The following is a 26,081-nucleotide window of genomic DNA, read 5'->3' as shown; positions in this document are numbered from 1 at the left end:
AAACTCTGCCCACTGCCAGCAGTTCGATCCTGACCGGCTCAAGCTTGACTCAGGCTTTTGTCCTTCTGAGGTCGGTAAAATGAGGACCCAGATTGTTGGGGGCAATTCAGCCAAGTTTTAAATGCTATTGCTATCTTTCTTCCTTCCTTCCTTCCTTCCTTCCTTCCTTCCTTCCTTCCTTCCTTCCTTCCCTCCCTCCCTCCCTCCCTCCCTCCCTCCTCCCCCCCCCGTGGTTAGAGTGCAGCATTGCAGGCAAACTCTGCCCACTGCTAGCAGTTCAATTCTGACCAGCTCAAACTTGACTCAGCCTTTTGTCCTTCCGAAGTCGGTAAAATGAGGATCCAGATTGTTGGAGGGCAAGAGGCTAACTCTGTAAACCATTTAGAGAGGGCCGTAAAAGCAACTGTGGAGCAGTATATAAGTCTTAAGTGCTATTGCCGTTGTTAAAGTCACAGAATAGCCGATGGAATGGTATCTCCCAGAGGAGTGGTTCCCAATCCATGGCAACCTGAAGAGGGGTGGACTTCAACTCCCAGAATTCCCTAGCCAGCACAGCCACAGCCCATTCTGGGAGTTGAAGTCCACCCCTTCTTCAAGTTGCTAAGGTGTTGGGAAGCACTGCTCTAAGAACTGAGTTGTAGCAGAGCGAGGGATCAAGTCCCACCTTAGCCGCAAGGGGAACAATCCTGCCAGCGCCCCTCTTCTTCCCTTCCCAGATCTCCTCTTTCTGCGGGGTCGACTGCACCACCATCCTTCAGCTGCACGAGATCCCCAGCTTGCAGTCCATCTATACCTTGGACGCGGCCATTTCCAAAGTCCAGGTCTCGCTGGACGAGCACTTCTCCAAGCTGGCTGCCGAAACCGACCCCCACAAATCCTCGGAGATCACCAAGAACCTGCTGCCAGCCGCCCTGCAGCTGATCGATACCTACGCCACCTTCACCAGGTAGCTGGCACGCTCCGACGTCGGCCTCCCTTCGCCCTGGTCGTGGCGGTGTTCTCCCTGGCAGGGGTGGTGGAGTCTTAACGGTGTGTCTCTCGCCATAGATCTTACCTGCTTCAGAGCCTTTCCGAGGACAGCTCGGCAGAGAACAAACCCACCGAAGAGAAGCTGCAAGGATACGCTGCCGTGCTGGCCATTGGCTCCAGTCGCTGCAAATCCAATACTCTGGGTAGGTCGCTTTCTGCCTCAAGTTGTTCAGTTTTTAATTTAAAAAGATATAAATTATATTTGCCTATACCAGGGGTCAGCAACCTGTGGCTCCGGAGCCACATGCAGCTCTTTGGGCCATCTGCTGTGGCTCCCTGTCAGGTGATCCCACCACTGGCTGGCCCCGCCCCTCGTCCTCCCCTCCCAGTCACTCCTCGCCTGGCCTGAGAAGGTAAGGGGGACAGTGGGGAATGGAGAAGCAGCCAGGCCAGAGACAGAGAGATACAGAGAGAGGGGGGGTGAGAGGGAGGGAGGGGAGAGAGAGAGATGTCAAAAGGATTTTGTGGTTCCCGGTGTTTTTTAACAACCGGTTCTCTGCCCTCATGACCGGCTGGATAGGTGTGGCTAGGGGGGGTCATGTGACTGGTAGAAGTGAGTGACATCACATTGGCCACGCCCACCCAGATTTTGTGGCTCCCGGTGTTTTCTTTTCTGTGGGAAACGGGTCTAAATGGCTCTTTGGGTATTTCAGGTTGTAGACCCCGGCCTATACTATTGTTTTTTCATGACGCAAGAAAATTATAAACTGGAATAAGTAACAGGTAGACCTCAATTTACGACCACAACGGAGCCCGAAATTTATGTTGCTAAGTAAAAAAAATTGTTAAGCGAATTTGGTCCTGTTTTATGACTTTCCTTGCCTTGCAGTGGTCCTAAGATAAGTGGGTAAGACATCCCCCGAAAATAAGACCTGGTGCTTCTTTTGGGGCCCAAAAGAAAACAAGACCGGGTCTCATTTTCGGGGGGAACATGGGTAACGGCAGTGGTCCACTTAACAACAGTGGCAAGACAGGTTGTAAAAGGGGACGAAGGTCCCTGAACCATCGCCTTGCTTAGCAACGGAAATTTGGGGGGGGAGCTCAGTTGCAGTCGTAAGTCGAGGACTACCTGCGACTGGGAGGTGGCAGCATAGCTCAGCTTTAACTGCGCAGGGGGGAAAGCCTTTCAGCTGAGTGGATAAGCCGGATCTGAGTTTGGCAGCCTGGATGCTCTGCCACTGGTTTGTAGTCCGGGTTTAGTTCTGAAAAGCTTGGGCCCATCTTTTGGGGGAAAGCAAATAAGAGATGCTCGGAGGGTCTCAGGATCGATGATCCCGATCATACGCAGTTGAGTGACGCTTGAACATTTTCGGGTCCTGGAGGGTAGGAATGAGCCATGCCAAATGTGATGACCTGGGGCGTGGCACAAAGGCAACACAGCCAGAGAATAAGTATGAATCCCTTTATTAGCTCCAACTTTGCCCCCCAACGTCCCTTTTACTCTTCAGTCTGGAGAAAAACTCTCCCACAAAACTGTAACAGCCGTTGGCTGAAAATACTCCAGACCAAGCATTATAAGTACTTACGAGACCGCCTCCTGCCACCAATAGCCTCTCACCGACCAGTTCGCTCCCATAGAGAGGGACCCCTCAGGGTGCCGTCGGCCAAACAATGTCGACTGACGGCCCCCAGGGGGAGAGCCTTTTCTGTGGGGGCACCTACCATCTGGAACGGGCTTCCCCCGGAGTTACGAAACATCCAAGACTTACGCATTTTCCGCCGATCCCTGAAAACATTTCTATTCCAACAAGCTGGTCTGGCCTAACTCTCCCTTTTTAATTGGCTTTTAAACTGTCTTTTAAATTGGGTTTTAAACCTCTTTAGATAAATTTGGATGTTTTTTAATCTTTGATCCTAAATTACTTAATCTGTTTCTTAATAGTTTTTAACTTCTATATGTATTTGTATTTATTATGGCTGTTCACCGCCCTGAGTCCTTCGGGAGTAGGGCGGTATACAAATATGAAAAATAAATAAATAAATAAATAAATAAATAAATAAATAAACAGAAAACTATAAATCCAACAAGGCAAGATAAAGTACGGTAATTAATCCTCCGGCAGGGCAAGCAAGATAAGGAGTTCCAGAAGTGAAGTAGCACGGCAGTAAATCAAACCAGTTGGGAGGATGTCAGGAACTCTGATAAAGCAGTTAACACAACTCAGTCTTTGTTCCCGACAACCGCCCCTCCCATTTGCCTCTCCTTTAAACTCCATCCCCAGGTGTGCCTTGTGAATGGAATCGGGGCCCTTTCCTTCCTCGGAAGCCACGCAACTCACATTGCTCTCTTCTCCGTTCTTCCCTGCATGCCCTAGGATGAGAAGGGGATGGGTCTTGGTCTTCATCACCTTGTTCTACCTCTCCCAGCCTGACTTTGCCCTTCCCCAGTTTCCTCCACAGCCAACGGAGCCACTTTCTCGCTCTCTGTCAGCTATTCGTCGTCCCCCTCGGATTCAGACTCCGACGGGGGCATACACCAAGCCTCTCTGTCTCCTAGCTGCTGGTGGCCCTTTTTCTCCTCTGGGGTCCGTTGGGGCTGGAATTGGCAGCGGGCGGAGCTCCGCTGTTCTCCCAGCTTTCCTGACTCGATGGGCCATTTGTTTTCTCGCTGGACAGGGCCGGTTCTGATCCAGAATTTGCCGTCCGCCGTCCAGTCGCTATGCGAATCCTGGAACAGCATTCATACCAACGAGTTCCCCAACATTGGGTCTTGGGTGAGTCTTGCCTTTTAAAAAGCCCTCTTTTGTTGATGGGTGTGGGGAGGAAGTGGTAGGTGGGCTTAGTCTCTTTCTTCTCCCTCCTCTTTCTGGGCTGGTCTTTCCTTCCCATGGTGGACTGTCCAGCCGGCTTCTTCTCTTCTGCCTTTTCTGTCCTTCGGCAGCTCAGACATATTTCTCTGTGGGCAATCTCTCCTGCTCTCTGCGAGGCTGCTGGGAGTCCCAGGACTCTTGACTTAAGCCGTCTCTGAGCTTCTTTCCAGCTGGGTGGCAAGACTAGAAAAACCTTAACTGGAACATGTTGTGGCCCACCAGAGGCCAGCATCAGATTCAGACAGTGAGGAGGTTGGGGAAGAACATGGGCCAGTCCTGGAGTCTAGGGAAGGCTCTGATGAGGGTTCTGCGTCGGAGGCAGAGAGTGGGCCAGGACCATATGCCAGTCAGACATCAGTGAGGCAGAGGAACAGCTGGAGCCTGTTCCCAGTGTGCGCATGCGCAGAGCTGCCAGGAGAAGGGAGCAGCTAAAGAACAAGGGGCGACTCAGGAGTAAAGCCACAGGTGGAAGGTGAATGGCCCCTCCCAGAGAGAATAAAAGAGGAGTGAAAGGGGAGAGGAGTTTGCAGAAGACAATAAGTTCACTTAGTTGGTTCGTGGCTCCTTGCCAAGTTTTGAAGATATCGGCCTGGCAGTTCCCCATGCCAGATAAGGTCTGTGACTGTCAATTCTCCCTTGAAAGACTTTTGCTGGATGTGAATGAGAGGAATTCACAGTCACTTAATAAAAAGGGAGTTTTTGTCGGGACAAGGAGTCTGCTTCATGCTTTTTGGGGAAGCCTAGGTCAGAACAGAACGTGACCCCCTCTGTCTGGCTTTTACAGCGCAACGCCTTTGCCAACGACACAATCCCGGCCGAGAGCTACATCAGCGCCGTTCAGGCCGCCCACCTGGGCACCCTGTGCAGTCAGAGCCTTCCCTTGGCGGCCTCGTTGAAGCACACCCTCCTCTCCTTGGTCAGGCTCACCGGAGACCTTGTCGTGTAAGTCCTGTCCGGCCTGTCATCACAAACTCACTTTGTATAGGTTCAAAAATACTCGATTTCATTGAGGGCCACATCAGGGTTGTGTTTGACCTTGGGGGTCAGGGTGGGCGTGGCTAGCTCTACGTCACTCATGTCGGGGGCGCCTGTGACGGCCCAAGTGCTCTGCCAGCGAAAACAGGCTCCTGAGCTCCATTTTTGGCTGTGACGGCTTCCTACAACCTTCTGCCAGCAAAAACAGAGCTCGGGAGGGCCGTTTTTGTTGGCAGAGGCACCTTTGCTTGTTTCCGGGGTGACCCCGCGGGCCAGATCTAAGTACCCCGTGGGCCGGATCTGCTCTCTCCCCCCCCTCCCCAGGGCCTTGAGTTTGACACTCCTGCTTTATCGAATACATCATATCGGTACTTAGAAAGGTGACTCTAGCTCTAAATTATCCCTGTGCTTAGGGATAGTTAAAAGAACGAGACAGTGATGGCTAACCTTTTTGCCATCGCGTGCCAAAAGCTGGGGGAGTGCGGGGTGGTTGCGTGCGTGCCCACACCCATAATTCTATGCGCCCTACCCCCCACGCATACGCATGCGACACCCCCCCCCATGCTTCCCCCCCTTTTTGGCATGTGATGGCACGGTGGGCCCAGTAGGCCCGTTTTTTGCCCTCCCCAGGACAAAGCCTCCTAGAAGCTTTCTAGGAGCCTGGGGAGGGCAAAAACAGCCTTCCCCACCACCCTCTGGAGGCCAGTAACAGCCCGTTTGCCGACTTCCGGTGGGCCCAGAAGGCCCAAAAATCAGCTGGCCAGCACGCGCATGCATGCTGGAGCTCAGCTACGGCAACACTCGCGTGCCCACCAATATGGCACCATGTGCACCTGTGGCATAGGTTCGCCATCACGGGAATGAGACCTCCCCACCCACCCCCTTCGCCTCTCAGGTCACATGGGCCAATCAGTCCAGGTGTAGGTTCCCGTTCAACTTCCAACAGGTGTCCGTTGACACGACCTTGGTTCTCACGCCGGCTGGTCGATGTTACGGCTAACCAGCTGAGGCCCCGCATTCCTGAGTTGCTTCCCCATGCTCTTTCCCCCACTCCCTCTTGAATGGCCACCAAGAAACGAAGCAGAAGTAAGCATGGCTTCAGCTGAAGTCATTTTGCGGGGTTGACACAGCCTCTCCCCCACGCCCCGAGTCCTTGTTCGTGGTGGTGGAGGTGATGTTGCCAAGACTGTGTCTCCCTGCAGAAAATTTTTGCCTCTCCTCTCTCTGGCTTCAGTTGGTCCGATGACCTGAACCCGCCCCAGGTGATCCGCACGCTGCTGCCTCTCCTGCTGGAGACCAGCACGGAGAGCGTGGCCGAGATGAGCAGCAATTCCCTGGAGAGGATCCTGGGCCCGGCAGAGTCGGACGAGTTCCTCTCGCGGGTCTACGAGAAGCTGATCATGGGCTGCTACAACATTCTGGCCAACCACTCCGACCCGAACAGGTGAGCTTCTTTGCTTTTCCCCCCACCTGAATATCTGTGGAGATTCTCAGCCATCCAGGTCACGGTTGTCCCAAAGGTGCTTTTTTTTCCAAGAGGACTTTCTGGTTTTTCTCTGAGGAGGTTTCGCTCCTCATCCAAGAAGGTTCTTCAGTTCTGGGGAATGGAAGGATTCTTCAACTCTGAAAAGAAGCGAAACATCCTCAGAAAAAACCCCAGAAAGTTTCCCACCTGAAGCGGCTTCAGATCGAGGCTATTCCAGGTCTGAGTTTACTCCCGACTTCCCAGAGAAACTTTTCCCAAGAACTTTTCCCGTCCTTGTCTCTTAGCGGCCTCGACGAAGCCATCTTGGAGGAATGTTTGCAACATCTGGAGAAACAGCTGGAGAGCAGCCAGGCCCGGAAAGCCATGGAGGATTTTTTTGCGGAGAGGTGAGTTGCGGGCAGGCCTCGATTTACGGACCACCATTTGAGCCCCAAATTTCTGTTGTTTAGGATGAGACCTTGGATAAGTGAGCTTTGCCCCGTTTTACTGACTTTCGTGCCTCCGTTGTTAAGCGAATTGCTGCCGCCGATACGTTAGTAACCTGGTTGATAAAGTGAATCCGGCTTCCCCCTTGACTTTTGCTGGTCAGAAGATCACATGATCTTGGGACACGTCGCAAATATGAACCAGTTGCCAAGCATCTGAATTTTGATTATGTGACCGTGGGATGGTGCAAAGGTCGCAACTCTGAAAAACGGTCCCAATGGCAACTTGAAAGCTTTGAATTAATTAGGGCATCTTTCGGAAACTTGACACCCAAGTCATTTCCCCCCCCCAGTGCCATTGTAACTTCAAATGGTCACTAAGTGAACTGTTATAAGTCAAGGACCACCTGCTCTTGTTCTTCCTGCTTTATCAGTGCTTCTGAAATGTTCCCTGCATTGTTTTTTTTTTGTTTAAATAATATTTATTAAATTTCCAAAGATTAAAATACACAGTACAAAAAGAAACGTAATATACAAAAAAAGCAAGAAAAACACCCACCCACACAAAACAAAAAAATATAAACAAACATATCAAAATTTCAATACTAATAACAACTTTTCTGCATCGGTTTCTCTAACTCAGGGGTCTGCAACCTTAAACACTCAAAGAGCCATTTGGACCCGTTTCCCAAAGAAAAGAAAACACCGGGAGCCACAAAACCCCTTCCCATGTCTGACTATTCCTTGAGCGGCCACAAAACTAGCATATGTAGTTGAATTAAACGTTCTGTTTTCTTCTGAAACTTTTCTTTTCCTGGATTTATCCATGGTTGGCCTACCGGGAGTCGAAAAGCTCAATAAATTGCCTGCAGGCGGGTGTCACACATTGGCGGTTGTGACGCATATTTTGAGTGACGGAGAGCCGCAGCAGAGGGGTGAAAGAGCCACATGTGGCTCCAGAGCCACAGGTTGCTGACCCCTGCTCTAACCTATTTAACCTCTTTATACAAATTCTACTTCTAAATATCTCTATCTTAAACCAGTGGTGAAATCCAAATTTTTTTATTACCGGTTCTGTGGGCGTGGCTTGGTTGGCATGGCAGGGGAAGGATTCTGCAAAATCTCCATTCCCTCTCCATTCCTGGGGGAAGGATACTGCGAAATCTCCATTCCTACTCCACTCTGGGGCCAGCCAGAGGTGGTATTTGCCGGTTCTCTGAACTACTCAAAATTTCTGCTACCGGTTCTCCAGAACCTCCTGGATTTCACCCCTATCTTAAACTTACTTCCCTTATTTAAATTATCTTGATTTCTATTTACAATTTGATCTCATAACAAAAACATCCCTTAAATTTTATGTTTTACTCTCCAGCCAGGAATACCATTTATTCCATATGAAATAGTACTTTCTCCTTCATTTCCATAGATAATCTGTCCACCTCTGCACATTCGTATATTTTTTTTTATGATGATTTGATCTGGAGGGGTGTCTGGTTGTTTCCAATTTTGTGCTAATGCAGAAAAGTATGCAATATATCATATTACACATACTAACGACAAATAGAATTGTGATTGCATTGTTTTTTTTTAATCACCGTATTTATATAATCCATGGCCACTTTAAGACCTGTGGCTGGCTGGGGAATTCTGGGAGTTGAAGTCCACAGGTCTTAAAGTCACCAAGATTGGACACTTATGACATAGTGTATCTGTCAGCACTTCAATCTGCATTTACTCTATTGCTGACATAAGAAGGAGAAGCGGAGGCGTCTGGAAAGGGACGTTTGACTTTTCACTTACTTATTTTCCCTGGAGATAATATCCCCTAGGAGATGGGATGGGAGGGGGGAAATTCCTTTGAGCTGGAGCAGTAAGATTAGGGGTAGAGTGACTTGGAAGATGGCCAATGAGTGCAGAGGAGTGGGGAACGGAAAGGGAGGGTTTTGGGTCTGGAAGTCAGTGTTGGCTGCGATGGAGTCGGAGTAGAATGTCGTGCTTAATAAATGGAAGTTTTTCATCAAAGACTTTGTTTGAAATGCAATTTATTTGACACGACCTCGAAACCTGACAGAATCTTTTAAATGGATTTACCCCACTTTGGGGGCAGTTTAGAAATTGTGCTAGCTCGGGATGGGCACCCCAGGAGTGGGGGGCAGGAGGGAAATCTTGTTTTTTCTAACCCCATCTTTATGAGTGACATGGCAGGTAGCCGGGGGAGGCAGCTATCGCAAACCCAAAACCCTTCCTCATGTTTTCTTCGCTTCTGGGTGTTTCCTCCCATCCAGTGGAGAGCTGGTCCAGATCATGATGGCAACCGCCAACGAGAACCTCTCGGCCAAATTCTGCAACCGGGTTCTGAAATTCTTCACCAAGCTCTTCCAGCTAAGTGAGTGCTTGATACCCATAAGGCAGGGCTGTCAAACTCAATTTCATTGAGGGCCACATCAGGGATGTGGTTGACCTGGGGGCCGGGACGGAGCCAGCTGAGTGGGCGTGGCCATCTTGATGCCAATCCCCAAACTGCTGGCATGTTTCCTCTTCGCACTGGGTAGATCGGGCAGATGTCACGCTGGCCTGATGTTTCCTCTTCGCATTGGGTAGACAGGGCCAAAGCCACGCGGGCCAGCCACTTACATTTTCCAGGACAACCCCAAGGGCCAGATCTGACCACATTGTGGGCTAGATCCGGCCTGTGGGCCCTGTGTTTGACTCCCCTGCCATAAGGGGTTCCACCTGGCACGGGAACAGGGTGGCAGCGGCTAAAGGGCAGTGGCAGCAAAGCTTTGGGCCCATGTAGGAAATGATCTTCTCTCTCCAAAAATACAGGTGGCGGGTTTTTTTTAAAAAAATACTGTGTTTCCCCCAAAATAAGACCGGGTCTTATATTAATTTTTACTCCAAAAGATGCATTAGGGCTTATTTTCTGGTTAGGTCTTATTTTTGAGGAAATACGGTACTAAATGCATCCATCTGGCTGACAATCTTAACTGGGGCTTATTTTGAGGGTGGGGCTTATATTACGAGCATCCTGAAAAATCATGCTAGGACTTATTTTCTGGTTGGGTCTTATTTTGGGGGGGGGAAATACGGTACTGAATGCATCCATCTGGCTGACGATCTTAACTGGGGCTTATTTTGGGGATAGGGCTTACATTACGAGCATCCTGAAAAGTCATGCTAGGGCTTATTTTAATAATTTATTTTCGGGGAAACTGAATTTGGTCTTTCCTGAACCTTGGCCTTTGGGACCCGGAGCTCTGCCAGCCTCAGAAGCCCTAGCAACGGCTGACTTTCCCCTCTCTCTGCCCTGTTTAGCCGAGAAGAGCCCAAACCCCAGCCTTCTGCGCTTGTGTGGCTCCTTGGCCCAGCTGGCGTGCGTGGAGCCTGCACGCCTCCAGGCGTGGTTGACCCGTATGACCACCTCTCCCCCCAAGGAGTCTGACCAGCTGGAGATGGTGCAGGAAAACCGACAACTGCTCCAACTCCTGACCACCTACATCGTGCGGGAGAACAGGTATGAACGGGCCCAGTCTCCCTTGGAGCTCCAACGGGGCTGGTGTTGTGGCCTGTCGGCGCTGGTCCCTCCAGCAACTAAATCAGAGGAGGAGGAGACGTGGGAGTTAGCGTCAGCAGCAAGGCAGTCTGAGAGCTCCGAGGGGGAAGAGGGACCTGGCAGAGAGAGAGAGAGGGAGGGAGGGAGAGGGAGGGAGAGAGAGAGGGAGAGAGAGAGAGAGAGAGAGAGGCGGAGCCTGGGCTGTCCGTCAGCCCTCAGATGGAGAGTCAACAGCCCCCAGGTCTGGAGGTGGCTGATGAGGAAGAGGAGGAACAGCTGGGTCCAGTGCCTGACTGCATATGCGCAGAAGGCAGAGGAGAGGAGAGCATTAGAAATCTATGGGCCGGTCCTTGGGATGGAAGAGCCACCGCTGCTAATGAAGCCCCACCCTAGCTCTGGGGATAAAAGGCAGGGGGCGGAGATGAATAGATCTGGCAGACAACTATTCATCTTCCGGCCAGACAGACTTGTTAGCCTGCGGTGAGAGAGAAACTTTTTTGCACAGCTGCCGGCACTCCTAATTAAAGGAATCTTTGAGTTCACTTCAGAGGGTTTGTCATGTTTCAGGACCTGGGTCAGAACACCTGGGATTGCAAAAGCCCACCCTTGCTTATTTGGGATGCCCCTGTTAAAACACGCCCCTTGGCCGCGCCGTGGGGTGTCTTACCTCCTTTTTTCCCCACTCCAGCCAAGTCGGCGAGGGAGCCTGCACTGTCCTCCTGAGTACCCTGATTCCCATGGCTACCGAGATGTTGGCAAATGGAGACGGGACCGGCTTTCCGGAGCTTATGGTGGTCATGGCGACCCTTGCCGGAGCCGGACAAGGAGCTGGTCACCTCCAGCTGCACAGTGCAGCGCTGGACTGGCTGGGGAGATGGTAAGGGGTGCCAGGAGAGCAGCTGATCGGAACATGGCTGTGCCGCGGATGCTGCTTGTGTGAGGGGAGGCAGCTGGCCAAGGAGGGCTTTCTCCTATTCTTTCGCTGGAAACTCTACCCGGGCGGGGTGGGGGGAGAGGAAGGGTCTTGTGGTGTTCCAGCTCCTCGGAAGGGGCTGCTGCTTGGGGAAGGTCCCAGTTCAGGTTCTGGGGCTCCAGATGTTGAGGTGGAGCCTTGTTTCCCCCTTCAAGCCTCCCTCTCTCTTTTTCTTTTTCAGCAAGAAATATTTGTCTCAGAAGAATGTGATTGAGAAAATGAACGCCAGCGTCATGCATGGAAAGGTAAGGCCTCTACACAGAATGCAGCACCTTCGCAAGTAATCTTTGTATAAGCCAGTCTGGTGTCTTTTTTAGAAGCCTTACAGGCAGGCTTGGCTTTCAACCTGTCCACGGGTGACTTTTACAGGTGGTCCTCGACTTACAACCGTTCATTCATTCATTTATTTATTTATTTATTTTATTTAAATTTGTATACCGCCCTTCTCCTGGTGGACTCAGGGCGGTGCACAGCCAAGTAAAAAACATCCAATACAAAATTTAAAAATTTAAAAGAACTATACCCTTTGGCCAAAAATTAAGAACCTTATGACTAAAACCCATTAAACAATTAAAAATCTAATATCTCAAAAACGGGGGGGGGGGGGGTTTCACGCCAGCCCTGCTTGATGGAAGAGAGAAGTTTTTAGGGCGCGGCGAAAAGCCCGGAGATCTGATATCCTCCGTATCTCCGGGGCCAAATTGTTCCAGAGGGCAGGTGCTGCCACAGAGAAGGCCCTCCCCCTGGGGGTCGCCAGCCGACACTGCCTGGCTGACGGCACCCTGAGGAGTCCCTCTCTGTGGGAGCGTACTGGCCGGTGGGAGGCTATTGGCGGCAGAAGGCGGTCCCGCCAATTTAGTGACTGTTGGAAGTTACAACAATGACTTAGGACCCTACATATATATATTTTTACACTCGCGACCCTTGCAGCATCCCCGTGATCGAACTCTGGACGCTTGGCAACTTGAGTCATATTTGTGACGAGCCCCAGGGTCACGGGATCCCCTTTTGCGACCTTCCGATGAGCAAAGTTGATGGGGAAGCCGGATTTACTTAACGTGCACATTGCTAACTGAACTGCTGTGATTCTCTTAACAACTGGGGCAAAAAAAGGTCATAAAATGGGGCAAAACTCACTTAACAACTGCCTCGCTTAACAGCAGAAATGCTGGGCTCCATTGTGGTCCTAAGTCGAGTGGTGCAGTGGCCCAGAGGTGGAGCTCTCGCCTCACAATCGGGAGGCTGTGAGTTCGATCCTAGGTAGAGGCAGATATTTCTCTCTCTGGGAGCAATGAGAATATATCTGCTTGAACACAAAACTCCACATTGGCGACAGGACTCCACCCTGCAGGGATTATGGGGTCGTTAAAAGAAGATAATTGTAGTCCTAAATCAAGGATTTAACCTGTACTCCCCTCGCCTGTCTGCTGGTCTTTCTGCGCTTGTTAGGAAAGGCAGGTAAAATCGCTTCCTGACCCTTCTCTTGCAGCACGTGACTATCCTGGAGTGCACCTGCCACATCGTCTCCTACCTGGCCGACGTCACCAACGCCCTGAGCCAGAGCAACAGCCAAGGCACCAGCCACCTCTCGGTTGACGGAGAAGAGCGGGCCATCGAAGTGGACTCCGACTGGGTGGAGGAACTAGCCGCAGAGGAGGAGGACTCACAGGCTGAAGACTCGGTAAGCGGACCAGCAAACCCAGCAAGCTGTATTTTATACTACAAAATGCAAAAATGCAAAAGAAAATAGTGGGGAAGATAGGGGAGGGGAACAGCATAGGAGAAAGGGCAAAAAGAAAGAGACTTCCAATTCCCTTCGGTGCAGTAGAATAAGATAATAACATCAAACCTCAGCTTTTTACTTTTACATAGTAATATAAACTAGCCATTTTGATAACAACAAACCTATCTCATCGGTAAAACCCAAAGCAAAGTTTCATTATTATTTTTTTTTTCACTTCGAGCACAAAGTCCAGAAGCGGTTCCCAAGCAGAAACAAAATTAAATGGTGTTCTTTTCTTTAATCCAAGCAATCCGTTTAACCATCTCTGCCACCTCCCATCAACTTTTGCAGCCATTCCTTCATTGTGGGAATCAAAATGTCCTTCCATTTTTGTGCATAAAGTACCATATTTTTCAGAATATAAAACGCTCCAGAATATAAGATGCAGCTTAGTTTTTGGGGAGGAAAATAGGGGGGAGAAAAATCTGCTTAACAGATATTCATTCGGCTAGCGTCCTTAGTCTGGTCGGCTTCAGCACATTAGTTTGTTGGTTTTGAGCACTTTTTATCCCCTACTTGGGGACAAAAAAAAGCTTCTAAAGCACAGTTGATCTTTGGAGAGAGAAGCAATGAGAAAAGCAGGCAAAGCACGGAGATTGCTTCACTCACTAGCACCTCGTTAGGGCTGAAAAACAGTTTCTAAAGCACAGCTGAGGGAGCAGCAATGAGAAAAGCAGGCAAAGCACGGAGATTGCTTCACTCGCTAGCGCCTTGTTAGGGCTGAAAAACAGCTAAAGCACAGCTGAGGGGGCAGCAATGAGAAAAGCAGGCAAAGCACGGAGATTGCTTCACTCGCTAGCACCTCGTTAGGGCTGAAAAACAGCTAAAGCACAGTGGAGGGAGCAGCAATGAGAAAAGCAGGCAAAGCACGGAGATTGCTTCACTCGCTAGCGCCTCGTTAGGGCTGAAAACAGCTTCTAAAGCACAGCTGATGGAGCAGCAATAAAAAAAGCAGGCAAAGCACAGAGATTGCTTCACTCGCTAGCGCCTCGTTAGGGCTGAAAAAAAGCTAAAGCACAGCTGATCTTTGGAGAGGGAAACAATGAGAAAAGCAGGCAAAGCACGGAGATCTTTTCACTTGCTAACGCCTCATTAGTGCTGAAAAAAAGCTAAAGCACAGCTGAGAGTTGGGAGCAGGCACAGAGATTGCTTCACTAGCTAGCGCCTCGTTAGGGCTGAAAAACAGCTTTTAAAGCACAGCTGATCTTTGGAGAGAAGCAATGAAAAAGCAATAAAAATTACATATTTTTAATGTACATTTACCATTAAATATTTTTGTGCAGCATTTTTGCATATATATTTTTGCACTTTTTCGTGCGGCTGTTGACAAAAACAGGATTGCCAACATGATCGCCGACATCCAATGACGGATACGGCACAAGAAGAAGAAGAAGTATTTTTGCACTGGAGCCAGGGAGGTGCCCTCACAGGGAGCTGTGTGTGATCCATTTAGTTGGATTTTCTGTCTGAAGATTTTGATAAGATTTTGATAAGGGAGAGTTTCTCGTGCAAGATTGTTCTTTGTAGAATAACAGCAAGGAAACGTATTCTATCAATCATGTAAGGAGGCTGAGGAAGCATCTGTTCTTTTATTGTTCAAAAAGGAGAAATTAAATAGCACATCAGGGAGAAAGGCAGTGGTGGGATGCTGCCGGTTTAACAACCGTGTTCGGTGAGCACGTGCTTTGCACGCGCACACGTGCTTTGCGCATGCGCGCTTAAGGTGCTTGCGCACAGCGCTGAAAAGGGAGCATTTAGAAGCTCAGCTGCTTAACCTTCCAAATCAGCAACGGTAAGTAGAACAGTGGGTGGGGGGGGGTGGGGGGAATCAGCTGTGCTGCATGATTGAGATGATCTGGAAATAAAGGACAGGATAGAGCGAGGGCGGGTGGGCGGGGCCAACTGATCGTCGGAGCTACCAGTTCGCTCGAACTGGCTGAATTCCACCTCTGGAGAAAGGCTGTAACACCTCTTTCTTCGTGACATGTCGGCGTGGAAGTTGTGCGGAACCATGGCTGTTAGCTTTGTTGGCAGGGTGCCTGCCTTCGAAAGTCACTGTGGGGAGAACAGACTGCTGGGCCACATGGGCCAGGAATCTGAGGGCACTGCTTATATTCTTCGTTGCCTAGAATACAGGTAGTCCTTGACCTAGAACAGTTGATTTAGTCAACGGCACTGAAAAATGGGACTTATGACCGTTTTTCACAGTTAACGACCTTTGCAGCATTCCTACAGTCACATGATCAAAAATTCAGCCGCTTGGCCACTAGTTCGTAGTTATGACGGTTGCTGTATCCCAAGGTCACGTGATCCTCTTTTGCGACCTTCTGACTAGCAAAGTCAAGGGTGGGGTGGGGGAAAGCCAGATTCACTCAACAACCGGGTTCCTACCTGATCAACTGCAGTGATTCACTTAACAACGGTTGGCAAGAAAGGTCGTAAAATGGAGGCCAAACTCACTTAACAAATGCCTGACCTAACAGAGAAATGTTGGGCTCCATTGTGGTCGTGTGTCGAAGGGCTACCCGTAGAGGCATTTTTAAAGGAAGTGGGTTGTAATCACACACACACACACACACACACACCTCTCGTCTAACTGTATCAGTTGTGAGTAGGTGTTGAAGGAAGCCATCCTGGGCAACTCTTACAAAAGCTGTTCACTTCTGTGCACAAATACAGGACGAAGACTCTCTCTGCAACAAACTTTGTACCTTTACCATCACGCAGAAGGAATTCATGAATCAGCACTGGTGAGCTTCCCCTGCTGCCTAACCCAGGGGTCCCCAACCCCCTGGCCGGTCCACGGCAAGCCAGAAACCAGCCCCACAAACAAGCAAAGCCCCACCCTGTTCTGACCTAGGTTCCCCCAAACCATGAAGCAGACTCCTTGTCCTGACAAAAACCCCTTTTTATTAAGTTACTGTGAATTCTTCTCATTCACATCCAGCAAAAGTCTTTCAGGGGAGTATTTACAGTCACAGACCTTATCTGGCTTGGGGAACTGCCAGGCTGATACCTTCAAGAGTATTGGAGAGTCACGAATCAATTAGCAAACTAATTGTCTCCTGCAAACTCCCCTCCCCTTTCGCTCCTCTTTTATTCCCTCTGGGAGGGGCCCTTCATCGTCCACCTGTGGCCTTACTCCCAAGTCGACCCTTGTTCTTTAGCTGTTCCCTTCGTCTGGCAACTCTCCACATGCACACACTGGGAACAGGCTCCAGCTGTTCCTCTGCCTCACTGATGTCTGACTCTGAAGGCAGCTGATAATTGTCAGATGGCCCTGCCCCATCTCTGCCTCCGATGCAGAGCCCTCATCAGAGCCTTCCCCAGACTCCAGGACTGGCCCATGTTCCTCCTCAACCTCCTCACTGTCCGAATCTGCTGCCAGCTCTGCTGGCGGGCCACAACACATCCGTGGGATGTAGGCTGCATGCAAAACCACGTTCCCTCCAACCCGCAGAAATAATTCCCTCCAGTCCGCGGACAAACTGGTCCCTGGTGCCCAAAAATGATGGGGGGGTGGGCCCGCTGGACTAACCGACCCAAGGGTGTCTCTTTTGTCTGCTTTATCGCAAAGCGCTCATCTCTCATTTCCCTCCGTCACCCCCCTTCCGGCCTGGTCTCTGTTCCTACCTCGGCAGGTATCACTGCCACACCTGCAAAATGGTGGACGGTGTCGGCGTGTGCACCGTCTGCGCCAAGGTTTGCCACAAGGACCACGAGATTTCGTATGCGAAATACGGATCGTTCTTTTGCGACTGCGGAGCCAAGGAGGATGGCAGCTGCCTGGTAGGTTCTAGAACTGAAATCCTGAGAAGTGTTCTGACCTAGACATTCCCAAACCACGAAGCAGACTCCTTGTCCCGACAAAAACCCCTTTTTTATTAAGTTACTGTGAATTCCTCTCATTCACATCCAGCAAAAGTCTTTCAAGGGAGAATTTACAGTCACAGACCTTATCTGGCTTGGAGAGCTGCCAGGCTGGTATCTTCAAAACTTGGCAAGAAATCTCTGAGAGTCACGAACCGATTAAGTGAACTAATTATCTCCTGCAAATTCCACTTCCCTTTCACTCCTCTTTTATTCCCTCTGGGAGGAGCCATTTACTATCCACCTGTGGCTTTACTCCTGAGTCGCCCCTTGTTCCTTAGCTGTTCCCTTCTCCTGGCAGCTCTGTGCATGCGCACACTGGGAACAGGCTCCAGCTGTTCTTCTGCCTCACTGATGTCCGACTCCAAAGGCATCTGACAACTGTCAGACGGCCCTGGCCCCATCTCTGCCTCCGACACAGAGTTCTCATCAGTTCCTCCCCAATCTCCTCACTGTCTGAGTCTGCCACCAGCTCCGCTGGCGGGCCACAAGAAGAAGAAGGGGGGGGTGATAGGCACTCTGGACGAGGTCAGCTGTGGTTATCCTGCTTCCTGCCAAATGGCTGAGGGTCCCTGCACTGTGTTTCTTCCCTCTCCAGGCCCTGGTGAAGAGGACTCCCAGCAGCGGCATGAGCTCCACCATGAAGGAGTCGGCCTTCCAAAGCGAGCCTCGCGTCTCGGAGAGCGTCCGCCATTCCAGCACCTCGCCCACCGACAAGTCCAAGTCCTCCGCCAGCGATGGCCGAGGGAGCGACGAAGACAAGCCCAAGAAGAGCAGCCTCTGCAGGAACGTAGAAGGTTGTCGGGAGCAGCTGCAGGCCCAGGTTTGGCTTCGTGTGTGTGCGGGAGACAATAGGGGCGCCAGGGACCTCTCCCTAGTTGGGGGCAAGGCTTCTCAGCCCCTCCCTGTCCTTGCCTCCCCCAAGGCCAACTTCTCCTTCGCCTCTTTGGTCCTCGACCTGCTCAACTTCCTGATGGAGGCCATCCAGATCAACTTCCAGCAAGCCTCGGCGATGGGCAGCAGCAGCCGCGCCCAGCAGGCGTTGAACCAGCTGCACACCTTGGACAAGACGGTGGAAATGACCGACCAGTTGATGGTGAGATGGGCAGAAGCTCCCCAGCACAGGTTGGGAGAGTGCGGGGGGGGTCTAGTTCAAGGGGTCAGCCTGCAGAAAAGCCCCCTTCATTCCATCCCTTCAGAGCTAGGCCTCTTGTCTGGACTCCGATCCAGGCAGTGGCATCTTTCAGGAGTCAATATTCCAGGCTAATATTGTCCCATAAGATTATTCCAGGTTAATATTCCAGGCTGTGTCACGGCATCACCCTTTCCTGCTTGCGCCCTGCCCTCCAGGTGCCGACTCTGGGCTCTCAGGAAGGCGCCTTTGAGAACGTCCGGATGAACTACAGCGGGGACCAAGGCCAGACCATCCGGCAGCTGATCAGCGCCCACGTCCTGCGACGGGTGGCCATGTGCGTGCTTTCCTCGCCTCACGGACGGCGCCAACACCTGGCAGTCAGCCACGAGAAGGGCAAGGTGAGAGATGGCAGAGGATCTGCCCCAGAAGCAGGCAGAGGACCTCCGCAGAATCTAAAACCTCTGGCCATCTCCAGCGTAGAAGGTCAAAGAGATTTCTGATCCAGTAGTTTAACCAAGAGAGGCTATTAACCAGAACCAAGTCCATAATAGTAATAGCACTTAGACTTATATACTGCTTCACAGTGCTTCACAGCCCTCTCTAAGCGGTGGGCAGAGTCAGCCTCTTGCCCTCAACAATCTGGGTCCTTATTTTACCAACCTTGGAAGGATGGAAGGCTGAGTCAACCCTGAGCCTGATCCGGATCGAACTGCTGGCTGTGGGCAGTTAGCCTGCAATGCTGTATTCTAACCAGTGGGAGGGAGGGAGGGAAAGAGGGAGGGAGGGGGGAGGGAGGAAGGAAGGAAGCTATAGCACTTAGACTTATATACTGCTTCACAGTGCTTTACAGCCCTCTCTAAGCGGTTTACAGAGTCAGCCTCTTGCCCCCAACAATCTGGGTCCTCATTTTACCCACTTTGGAAGGATGGAAGGCTGAGTCAACCTTGAGCCTGGTGAGATTTGAACTGCCAAATTGCTGGCAGCCGGCAGTCAGCAGAAGTAGCCTGCAGTACTGCACTCTAACCACTGCGCCACCACGGCTCATAAAATACAGAACGGCAATGGAAAATTTCCACTTGATAGCCATCAAAGTGAGTCAAGCACCGTTTGGACGAATCTTCTCTTCTTTGCAGCTGGGAGGCAGAGATCGCTGCAGACGTCTTGGGTGGAAACCAGGATTCGGGGGAGCTTCCAATTTTAATTTTTCTCCCCCTTTCATGGGAGAAAGTAGTAATTCTCTACCACCATGTCCATGTTCTTGTTGCCCTCACAGATCACCGTGCTGCAGCTCTCTGCGCTGCTGAAGCAAGCCGATTCCAGCAAGAGGAAGTTGACGCTGACTCGCCTGGCCTCCGCGCCCGTCCCCTTCACGGTCCTGAGCTTGACTGGGAACCCCTGCAAGGAGGACTATCTGGCTGTTTGCGGCTTGAAGGTAGACACACACACTCACACACACACACACACACACTCACACACACAGCAGGCTGGCTGTTGACTCCCTGCTCCTCTGCAAAGAGGTGTTGTGACCTAGGCTTACTGAGTCATTACAAGACACAATTAGTCCCAAATAAACCTATTTTATTGTAACAGCTGAGAATTACGTTCATTCTCAGCTGAGTCCCAATTAGTTGCAACAAAAGTCCTTCGGAAGAAGTCCTTCGGGATAATCACCAACCTTTATCTTCTTTGACACCCTGCCAAAGGCCTTACCTGGCAAAGCCCCATGAAGTTCAGAAACAAAGAGATGCCGACTGGAAACAGAGTTAGCAACGTTGCTTTCCTGCAAAAGGCCCCAAGTGCCTTTGTTTCTCTTTTAAGCCTTACGGGAGGGGCCAATCATCTCCTGGCCTTACTCCCGAGTCGTCCCTTTTGCTTTAGCTGCTCTTGCCTTCTGGCAGCTCTGCGCATGCGTGCACTAGGAACAGGCTTCTCCTGTTCCTCTCCGCTGTCCGACTCTGGGAGCTTCGGAGTCCGCGCATCACTCCCAGATGGCCCTGGCCCCATCTCTGCCTCCGACGCAGAGCCCTCGTCTGGGCCTTCCCCAGACTTCAGGACTGGCCCATGTTCCTCCCCAGCCTCCTCACTGTCCTACTCCACCGCCAGCTCCACAGGCTGCTGGCGGACCACAACAGGAGGGTGGCTGGCTGGCTGGCTGTGGAAGAGAGATGGCCTCCCTTTGTATAGCTAGTCCTCGATTTACAACAGCTCGTTTAGTGACTATTCGAAATTACAAAGCCCTGAAAAAAGTGGCTTATCACCATGTTTCACACTTAGACTGTTGCAGCATCCCTGTGATCACGTGATCAAAATTTGGAAGCTTTGGCAACTGGTTCAGATTTACAACAGATGCAGTGTCCTGGGGTCATGTAATTCCCCTTTTGCGACCTTCTTTTTTTGGTGGGGGGGGTTTGTACCCGGCTTCTACAAGTGCCGTTTTGGACAGGACCCCTTTCGGAGTCCTGCCCTGGACAAACACAGGGCCAGCATCAACTGCATCTTGAGGACCCCAATCCCCAAGAGAGGCAGCTGTCTGGATTCGAAGGGCAATGACTGTCATTAAACCTCCGCCCCGAGGAATCCTCAGACAGCGCGGGTGACAGCCAATGCCCTCCGGTCCTGCCATCCCTGTATCTGACCTGCCGCTTTCGCAGCTGCTGTCTCGTCACACCGACGAGGCGGGGCCTAGAGACCCGGCGGCCTCTGGTGTGGCGTGACGCCGGCTGGGGTCCCTCCGAGGTCCAGTCATGAACCCCCGCAATAGAGAGGCTGGAATGCCTGTCTACGCGGGGTGACAAGTACCTCATCGGTACCCCTCCTTTTTGCGACCTCCTGACAAGCACAGTCAGTGGGGAAGCCAGATTCGCTTAACAAATCTTATTCCTAACTTTACAGCCGCAGCGATTCACTTAATTACTGGGGCAAGGAAGGTGGTAAAATGGGGCAAAACTCACTTAACAACTGCCGTTTAGCAACGGAAAAAATTGGCTAGGACTACCCCCTTCGCTGCCTCTTCCAGTGGGAGCTTGGTGCAGGCACCGCTTGGATTTCACCGGCTGGCGTCCTTCTCTTCTGCACAAGTCCACCTGCTGAGCACTTGTCCCTCTCCCAAACCCAAACTGGAATCACGCCTTGCCTCCATCCACACTTGTGATGTGAAGCCAAGCTTTGCAGGTTATAAACTGTGTGTCAGACCAGCCCCAATCCGATCCCTTAGGAAAGAAAAACCTTTGACTCCATTTGGTTAAAGCAAAGGTTTTGTTTTTTTTTTACTAAGGATGTTGGTTGCAGTAAAGTCAAGCCAGCTCTGAAATCTCCTGTGCTTGCTAGATACAAAAATAAGGTGTAGCTTTGCTCCCAAGCCCATCCTACCCCCCCACCCCGTGACCAGTCTATTTCTAGCCAACCAGAGCTCACCAAGATGTTTTGAGAACTCTGAGGTGTTGGGGGATAATCTGTATATTTCTCAGGGTGCCTGGCCGTGGGATACTAGTGCAAACGGGATCCGGTTGCTCTGATTCTTCTAACCTATCATTCCCCCCTCCCACTTTTCTATGACATATACATAAAACTTTATTGCCCTTTCATCCTTCCCCCTTTTGTCCTCCCCCCCCCCCATTCTTTTTATGGCAGGATATGCCTTTGAGCCCTCCAAGCCGAACCAGGCAGATCTGACACTATGGTTTCTGATCACGATGGTGTGCTCGACAAAACATAGAAAACCATCAGTCTTTCTCTCTCTCAGCCATGCGCTTGCCTGTACATGTTTCTCTGTTAACTCCTCTTATCTTGCCCCTTTCCAGGACTGCCACGTCCTCACATTCAGCAGTTCGGGCTCCGTCTCGGATCACTTGGTGCTCCACCCTCAGCTTGCCACGGGCAATTTCATCATCAAGGCAGTCTGGCTTCCGGGATCCCAGACGGAACTGGCCATCGTCACTGCCGACTTTGTCAAGGTAGGGTTGAGTGGAGGCTGACTAGATTCCTCCTGTCCCTGTCCCTCTGCTTTGATCTCTGTCAGACCGGCCTCAATCCGATCCCTGAAGGAAGAAAGACTCTCAATTCCCTTTGGATGAAGTGATAGGCTCTTTTACTAAAAGACGCTGGTAGCAGTGAAGTCAAGCTAGAACTAAATCTCCCGTGTGAAAGCATACAAGCTTTCCCTGTCAATCCGTTGCTCCTCCCCCACCCCTTGACCAGTCCAACGCCATCCAATGGGCAAAGGTCTAGGTGTTTTGGGAACATTTAGTGTTTGGAGCAATTGACATTCTGTTACCAGCTTCTCCAGCTTCTCAGTGTTCTTGAAGACTGGAATGAAGTGGTTCAAAGCATCCCTGATCTTTGTCTGCTGTCACTTCCTGTTTCCCAGCACTATCCTAGCACATTGTCCATTTGTTTCCTTGCTTCCCCCATTTCCTCCTCACTATTGATGGCAGGGTGCTGATGATGGAGGAAGATGTCAGAACCCTCTTTGGTGGCCAGGTGGGAGGCCATCTCTCTGGTCTTCCTTCCCCACCCCAAAGTCTTGCCTTTTCCTTCTGCTCGCACAGATCTACGACCTCTCGGTGGACGCCTTGAGCCCCACTTTCTACTTCCTGCTGCCCAGCTCCAAAATCCGGGACATCACTTTCCTCTTCAATGAAGAGAGCAAGAACATTGTGGTCATCATGTCCTCTGCGGGCTACATCTATCTGCAACTCATGGAGGAGGCCAGCAGCGCCCAGCACGGCCCTTTCTACGTCACCAACGTGCTCGAAGTCAACCACGAGGACCTGAAGGTATCCCGCCCTGCGTTCAGCCACCGGCGCTATCCAGAAACTCTCCCTCCCCATTTAGAAACAGGGCTTCCTTGATTCTCAAAGACCACCTTTGTGTCAAAAGTGGTTTATATTTTCAAAAGGCAACTGGACGGATTTTGAGGAAAAATAAGAAGTTTTGCTTCCTATCCTCTAAGCTTCATCGGCTTCTGTGGGAGATGGAAGGACCCTCCTTCCATCTCCCCACAGCTTCCTATAGAAACCGATGAAGCTTCCAGGATAGAAAGCGAAACATCTTGTTTTTCTTCAAAATTGCCTTTTCAAAATAAAACTACTTTTGATACAGTTATGACCTTTATTGGTAATATGTGTTTGAATCTGTACGTTGATTTGGCCTATAGGCTAATCAATTGTGATAACCGAGGGCATGGCACAGAGATAACACAGGCAGCTGGCAGTTCAAACCGCCCCTTTATTGCTCCAAATTTCCCAAATGTTCCCACGTTTCTGGCAAGTCCCAGAGCAGAGTGATAACAAACCCCCACACAAACCTCAAGCAGCCTCTGGCTGCAATTAGTCCAGCCCGGCGCTGTCAGCACCAAAGCTGCACAGCAATAAATCCAAATTTATTTGGCAAATCAAGGAGCTCAGGAAGCAAAAGATCCAGGTAATTCATCCAGAATGCCAGAAGGAATGCAAAGTCTCTTGGAAAGTTCAAACGTCGGCCCACAACACTTCAGGAACTCAGTGTTTCTTCCCAACAAATGCCCCTCCCCACAGCATCTCCTTAAGTCTCATTCCCCAGGTGTGCCTTGTGAAGATGGGTGGGGCACACTTCTCCCGAGTAGCCTGCTCAGTCTGCGCTGTTCACGCCTTCTCTCCACTCTCCGTGCTCTCGGATCAGGAGGGGGCGGTCCTTGCTCCTTGCTCCTTGCTCCTCGCCTGAGCTCTGTCTCTTATGTTCATCCTGGCCCTGTTCCTCCCTGCCTACAATCTTTCCTAATCCTGAAAGTCCCTGGCCTTCCCTATTTTCTTCCCAAGACAACGAAGCCACCACCCCCTCAATCTCTGTCGGCTCAGGTTCCAGCTCGTCTTCCCCCACAGATTCAGGCTCCGACAGGGGCATGACATCAATCAATAAATATACATGTATACCTGGATAACGGAGAATCTTCGCGGACACTTTAGAGTCAGATACGGTTTGGGGGGAAGCCCACCTGTGACCACTGCCTTTGTTTTCCCTGGCAGGACAGCAATGGCCAGGTGGCCGGAGGCGGAGTGTCCGTCTACTACTCCCATGTCCTGCAGATGCTTTTCTTCAGCTACAGCCAAGGGAAGTCCTTCGCGGCCACCATCAGCCGAGCTACCTTGGAGGTATTACACCTCTTTCCCATCAACATCAAAAGGTGAGGCCTTCACTCTCACCCTCCCTCTCTCTCTCCCTCCCTCCCTCCCTCCCTTCTGTGAGTCGAGATAGATGCAGAAAAGCCAGGGTGTCAGCGTCCCAGCACTGACATATAATAAAGGGAGGAGAAGCCTGAACTTTTGCCTGCTAAATTCCTTTGAAGATTCTGTCTCCTCGGAAATGGGGATGGGGGGAGACATTACTGTGATCTGACGAAGAAGGAATCAGGAAAGTGACTTGGAAGATAGCCAATGAGAAGCAGAGAATTGGGGATCGGAAAGGGAGGGATTGGGGAGCAAAGGTCAGTATTGACGCCGAAAGAGTCAGGATCAGATTGCTGTGCTCGAATAAAGACAAAATTTCCTTGAAGATCGGCAGTTTGGAAATTCATTTATTTTGAGATAGCATCGAAACCTGACACAGGGAGAATTTGGGAACGGGGAGTGTCTGGCCTCTGAATTTCTTCCGCTTTGGAGAGGTCTTGTCCAGGTAGCCCTCGACTTACGACCACAACTGAGCCCCACATTTCGTTATGTCGTTAAGGGAGAGATTGGTTCACCCCATTTTTGCAACCTTTCTTGGCCTCGGTTGTTAAGTGAATCGCTGCGGTGATAAATTAAGTAACCCAGTCGTTAAGTGACTCTGGCTTCCCCGTTGTCTTCGCTCGTCCGTAGGTCGCAAAAGGGGACCCCGTGATTCTAAGACTGTCATAAATACAAACTGGTTGCCGAGCGTCTGAATTTTGATCATGGCGGGGGGGGGGGGGGCTGCAAAGGTCATAATTGTGAAACACGGTCCTAGGTCACTTTATTTTTTTTCAATGATGTACTAACTTGGAACGGTCGCTAAACGAACCGTGGTCATTCGAAGACTCCCTGTATTCTTTTTTCTCTGTCTCCGCTGGCTCGTCAACTCTCGCTTAATCCCCTCTTTTCTTCACAGCTCTAACGGGGGCAGCAAGACCTCCCCGGCCCTGTGCCAGTGGTCAGAGGTCATGAACCACCCCGGCCTCTTGTGCTGCGTGCAACAGACCACCGGCATCCCTCTCGTCATGATGGTGAAGCCCGACACTTTCCTGATCCAAGAGATCAAAACCTTACCGGCGAAAGCCAAGGTGAGTTCGGTAGACCGGCCTTTCGGAGGTTGGGCGGGGGGCTTCAACCAGGAAGGTGAGCGAATGCGAACGGAGGGGCTCTCGAGCTGATTGACGACCCGCAGAGCCGGGACGAGTCACTGTGGAGCACCGAAATCGGCTTCTGAGTCAGGATTGGCAAAGAGATGCGGGCGGAGGACGGGGACGGGGACGACGACTTTGATTCAGGATCCACAGCTTCGGTTCGTCCCAGGTGGCCAGAATTCCTGCTGAGCCTCCTTTGCTTGCCGGTCTTCTTCCTCTCTCTCACACGCACACGCATACATGGCGTCAACGCTGGTCCCCTCCCTGTGCTTAGATCCAAGACATGGTAGCCATCCGTCACACGGCCTGCAATGAGCAGCAGCGGACGACCATGATCCTCCTCTGCGAGGACGGCAGCCTGCGGATCTACATGGCCAACGTGGAGAACACCTCCCACTGGCTCCAGCCCGCCCTGCAGCCCAGCAGCGTGGTCAGCATCATGAAGCCCGTCCGCAAGCGCAAAGCGGCAGCCATCCGTAAGTCGCGGCGAGGGCAGGTTGGACGTTGGGCAGAAGGTGGTTTCTCCTCCACCTCCTCCTCTCTTCCTCCTCCTTCCCTCTCTCCCTCCCTTTTGCTCCCTCCTCTTCTCCCCTTCTTCCTTTCCTCCCTCCCTCTCTCTATGCCTCTCTTTTCTTCTTTCTCTTCTCTCCTTCCTCCATCTCTCCTTCCCTTATTCTTCTTCCTCCTGCTTCCTCCAGCTCTCCTC

The 26,081-nt window shown here is 51.1% G+C and overlaps 1 protein-coding gene across 1 annotated transcript in view; it reads left to right on the top strand.

The window, feature by feature from the left end:
• Positions 1–26,081, top strand: part of UBR4 (ubiquitin protein ligase E3 component n-recognin 4) — a 132,395-nt gene that overhangs the window by 28,445 nt on the left and 77,869 nt on the right. The window contains 22 exon segments of the mRNA XM_070956160.1: positions 717–946; positions 1,048–1,172; positions 3,646–3,743; positions 4,624–4,781; positions 6,049–6,258; positions 6,585–6,686; positions 9,011–9,111; positions 10,041–10,239; positions 10,967–11,155; positions 11,433–11,496; positions 12,741–12,932; positions 15,714–15,784; positions 16,676–16,823; positions 17,503–17,727; positions 17,830–18,000; positions 18,255–18,437; positions 19,313–19,471; positions 21,840–21,992; positions 22,587–22,814; positions 24,042–24,199; positions 25,141–25,312; positions 25,650–25,851. Coding sequence (XP_070812261.1) covers positions 717–946; positions 1,048–1,172; positions 3,646–3,743; positions 4,624–4,781; positions 6,049–6,258; positions 6,585–6,686; positions 9,011–9,111; positions 10,041–10,239; positions 10,967–11,155; positions 11,433–11,496; positions 12,741–12,932; positions 15,714–15,784; positions 16,676–16,823; positions 17,503–17,727; positions 17,830–18,000; positions 18,255–18,437; positions 19,313–19,471; positions 21,840–21,992; positions 22,587–22,814; positions 24,042–24,199; positions 25,141–25,312; positions 25,650–25,851 — 3,538 coding nt within the window.

The sequence above is a fragment of the Pituophis catenifer genome, unplaced genomic scaffold (genome assembly GCF_029215685.1).
Source record: "Pituophis catenifer annectens isolate HBS135680 unplaced genomic scaffold, rPitCat1.0.hap2 SCAF_18, whole genome shotgun sequence".
Taxonomy (NCBI): domain Eukaryota; kingdom Metazoa; phylum Chordata; class Lepidosauria; order Squamata; family Colubridae; genus Pituophis; species Pituophis catenifer.
The sequence above is the reverse complement of the archived record's forward strand: the minus strand, read 5'-3'. Positions and strand labels throughout refer to the sequence as shown.